General features: G+C 43.7%; 1 protein-coding gene across 1 annotated transcript in view; it reads right to left on the minus strand.

Annotated features, from left to right (window-relative positions):
* LOC111725262 (glutathione S-transferase alpha-4) overlaps positions 1-4,698 on the minus strand; it is a 14,483-nt gene that overhangs the window by 7,596 nt on the left and 2,189 nt on the right. Inside the window, exon 3 of the mRNA XM_023513127.1 lies at positions 1,638-1,770. Within this exon, the coding sequence (XP_023368895.1) occupies positions 1,638-1,770 (133 nt within the window). The remainder of the gene's footprint in view (positions 1-1,637; positions 1,771-4,698) is intronic.

Here is a 4,698-nt window from a genome sequence, read left to right on the forward strand (position 1 = left end):
CTGGGAGCCCGAGGAGGGTGAATAGCTTGAGCTTAAGAGTCTGAGACCAGCCTGAGCGAAAGCGAGACTCTATCTCTACTAAAAATAAAAAATAAAAATAAAAATAAATAAATAAATAAACCAACCAGAAAGCAAGAGGATTGTTTAAGCTCAAGAGTTGGAGGTTGCTGTGAGTGATGATGCCACGGCCCTCTACCCAGAGCAAAAGCTTGAGACTGCCAAAAAAAAAAAAAAGCCACAAAGAAAAAAGAATGTACTCTCATCGTCCTATCTGAATTACAAGTCATTTTTCTTCCATGTTAAATTGTCACCTAGACCACTTGCTGGTTTGTACCTAATCTAGAGAAAAAGAATATTAACAATATTGTCTACAGCTTAGGACATGTACAGAATCTTAGGGAAAAAATGTAGATTTAACAAACCAGTTAAAGACTGTGCATCAAAACAAGAAGGAACAGACCCCTCTGTACATTAGTACTTATTTACATGGTCCCAAATGGGTTTTACCCACACGCAGTTTGCTGTTGCTTCTCTTACCATACGCCTTTGGAATTGCAGGTTGAAATGACTAAGTCTGTTTTAGAGATGGAGAAGTGGGGAAATTGGGGTGGGCTGCTTTTTATAGACCTGGCTTTAGGCCTATCTTATGCTTTCTTTATCCTTTTTTTCTCAACCTGTGAGCTTGGGGCTTTTCCCCACCATATCTTCTGTATCAGGCCACCTCCAACGTGTCCATGCTTAGGGTGATGACACTTTAGAGACCTATGAAAAGTCCCCTTGACCCTGAAATCCAGATAAAAGTTGGTAGTTGCAAGTCTGTGTTTTGTCTTAAAGTCTACTTATCTCCTTAATCCAATCAGCCCCCTCCAGGCCCAGCACAGGCCCAGCACAGGCCCAGCACAGGCCCAGCACAGAGTAGAGGTTTGTGCTATATAGATGCAAATGAACGGCCCCAAAACATCACCTTCCAGTATTTGCGATGAGACTCAGCAGCAACTTCCATCACTAGGGAGTCCATGTTTCCCAGGCTAACCTTGCAACTGGCTTTGACTAAAAGAATGAGGTAAAATGAGGAGGAACCAGTTCTGAGTCAGAACTTCAGAGGCCTGTGTGCCTTTACCCTCACACTCAGAACTCTGCCCAGATGCCAAGAGAACAAGCTCAGGATGAGCGATACATGGCCCCTTGGTCCCTAGTTGACAGTCAGCCAATACCCAAAGCCACCTGGCTAACTTCAGACCTATGGTGAGAAATACTAAAGGCTGATTTAGGTCACGTGTTTTGTGATGTGTTATACGTGGTACCGCATTATTTATAGTAAATAGATCATTGATACAATGCTTGATACTTGTTTGATGAATAGTTTACCTAGTTGTTTTCCAAGAACATTTTTGGTTGGGAGCAGGGAGAGAATATGAAAATATGTAGCATTAAGAGCAGTACACAAAAAAGGGGCAATGTGGAGTATGTATTCAGAATTCTGCACGAGGCATGCCAGGTGTGGCACAACATCTCCCCTCTGTCCCACTTGTCCTCGCCTCTGAGTCCAGGCTAAAAAACACTTGTACCAGGTTTCAGTTGATGCAGGAATCCAGAAGCGTGGATAAGAATTGCATGAGGGCATGACAGCATGGTACCTGACTCTCTCCTTCAGGTCCTTCCCGTAGAGGTCATACTTAGAAGCAAGGTAGCTGAGGATGGCTCTAGTCTGTGTCAGCGCCATTCCATCAATTTCAACCAAAGGCACTTGGCCGAAAAGCAGGCGTCCATCTGCGGTTTGAGCAAAGAGAAATTGAGATACACTTTTTTTTTTCTTCCTTTTTTTTTTTTTTTTTTATAACACAGAGTCTCATTCTGTCGCCCTCAGTAGAGTGCTGTGGTGTCACAGCTCACAGCAACCTCCAACTCTTGGGCTTAGGCAATTCTCTTGCCTTAGCCTCCCAAGTAGCTGAGACTATAGGCTCCTGCCACAACACCCTACTATTTTTTTGTTCTTATTGCAGTTTGGCTGGGGCAGGGTTCGAACCCGCTACCCTCGGTATATGGGGCTGGCACCCTAACCACTGAGCCACAGGCACCACCCGAGATACACTTTTTCAATAGTTGTAAGTCTATAGGATGGTTCACTTCTAATTCCCTGAGTGAGTTTTAGTTTTTACGCAAAGTGATGAGTTAAAGACCCCAGTGTTAAGGAAAAGCTTTCCATCTGCTTTCTCAAAAGTTTGAGATTTGTTCGTCAGTTTCATGAATTTTTGCGAGTTGGTTAATCGTGATCTTTCAAGATTTTCCACATTTCTGTGAGTATACCACAGTAGAATGCTTCTGGTTCTCACAGTGGTGTATAAGAATCACCTGAAGGAGAGCATTGTTAAAAGTTCCCTCCCTGGGCGATGCCTGTGGCTCAAAGGAGTAGGGCGCCAGCTCCATATGCCGGAAGTGGCAGGTTCAAACCCAGCCCCAGCCAAAAACTGCAAAAAAAAAAAAAAAAAGTTCCCACCCCATTTCCCAGATGCTCCAGCTCAGAATGGGGCCTGGAGTTTGCCTTCTGTAAAAAGCACACCAGCTATCACTGAGTGTACTCAGCAGCAGGATGGGTGTGACCTTGGCAGACCCAGGTTTATTCAAAGTCAGACTTTGCCCTTTGTAACTGTGTGGCTGAGCAAATTACTTATCTGAGCTTCAACTTCTTTTGTCTAGAGTAGCAATAATATCTATCTAGCAGGATTTTGAAAAGATAAAATGAGATAAGTAAAACATTAACACTGGCAGTAATCAACATTTTTTAAAATCAAGTTCTCTTTGTTGCAAGTGACTGCCTATATAAACAATGCATTTAAAGATACGTTACACATAGTGCTCTTTTCAAGGGGTCTTGAAGAAATAAATAGCTTTTGGATTTCCATTAATACTTCCACAATGTGGAGAATAAGGAACTTCACCCAAAATAGAAACCAGACTTCACTGGTACATTGGCAACAGCCACAATTAGCTCCCCCAACTTCTAATTCTGTCCCCACTCTGAGAAGCAGTAGAAAATGGGGGTCACCTCCCAAGAACTTCTGACAGTTTTCCAGATAGCAGTGCCCTTGGCTAGCTAGAGGAGTTTAGGCCACTTTTAACTACCTGAGCCTATTTTCTGACCTGTAATGGGAGCCTGCCCAACCTACCCAGTTTCTCTGAGGAGAAATATGCCCATGTTTACAACCAGACTTTGGAAATACCAGTATTATTTTTCACAGAGGCTGCAAAATCTCCAATTCCTGAAGGAATTTCTAATTCATTCAATGCTGAACAAGCATTTAAAGCATGGCACTACTGCTGCTTCGGGCAAAGAATGTCCACGGACACTCTACCACAGTGTCCTTTGATCTGTAGGACAGATACAACTAGAAATGATGTCTGCTTCGAGGAGTGAACGATCTTTAGAGGGATTTAAAAATCTCAAATCAGGACTGCAGCAAAGGATTTTAATACCATTGTCCAATTCCCTCCTATTGTAGATGAAGGCACTACAGAGGCCAAGGGAGGTGAGTGTAATTTGCCCAAATGCATGTGCCAGGGAATTCCCAGTCCAGGGCCCTCTCTGCCGCCCCTCTTTGCCACCTGTCTTCAAGTAACAGCAAAGCCCAGGAGCAGCAACTGCCCAAGTGCAACAGAAGCATCAAATTCAGGGAGGGCTGGGGGATTCCAGAGGCTGTCAGGGAGCCCTTCCTGCCAGAAGGCTCATGGAAGCATTTATGGAGCTAAATTTATTTATTTTTCCAATATGTATGAGGTGGGGTAATAAGTTTGCAAACTCCTCCTAAAAAAAATGCTACCTACCTCCTTGCTAAATAACACCAGGTCACCTCTGAAGCACTCCCCTTGGCCACCTGGTGAGTGAAGTGATATTCAGCAGTAAGGTAGGTAGCACTTTTTCTAGGATGAGTTCACAAACTTAATTGTCTGATCTCGTATGTATTAACCCCTACTGTGTGCCTGGGACTGTCCTGGTTTGGATGGAGTAGGGAAGAGGAGCTTCCCAGGAGTCCAGACAATAAAGCTCTTAGGCAAGAATTGGGAGGGGTGACCCGGTGTCCCCCGCTCAAGATGAGCTGGCTCACTGCAACCTATCACTGTAGAAATTATTTCTGTTTCATGGTAAGGAGACAGAGATGCAGAGAAGTTAAAGGCCTTACCCAAAGGCAGCAGTGTATAAGGGACAATTCTGGTAACGACTAACAGAACTTAGAATAGTTTGTGTTAAATTCATGATTGTTTATCAGCAACAGTGGACACAACAAGGTTTCCTTAGATAAGAAAAATAATGTTATGGCTGTCAGAAGTTTAAGTACTAGTATTTTCTCTCAGTATAAGACATTTTTCTGGAGAACTATAATAATTAAGGACTTCTTGGATCTGAATCTAATAGAATTTGGACATTTTCCATAGTCTTGACTCCATATCATGAGCTGACAAAATGATGTCTGTTAATCTGGTAAAACCACCAAGAAAAAGTGGATGTGAACCATAAAAACTATAGAATATCTGGCTTGGTGCTTCTGGCTCAAGTGGCTAAGGCGCCAGCCCCATACACTTAAGGTGGCGGGTTTGAATTCAGCCCGGGCCTGCCAAACAACAAGGACGGCTGCAACCAAAAAATAGCCAGGCGTTGTGGCAGGCGCCTGTGGTCCCAGCTACTTGGGAGGCTGAGGCAGG

Source organism: Otolemur garnettii, unplaced genomic scaffold (genome assembly GCF_000181295.1).
Source record: "Otolemur garnettii isolate 467f Iridium unplaced genomic scaffold, OtoGar3 scaffold00035, whole genome shotgun sequence".
NCBI lineage: Eukaryota > Metazoa > Chordata > Mammalia > Primates > Galagidae > Otolemur > Otolemur garnettii.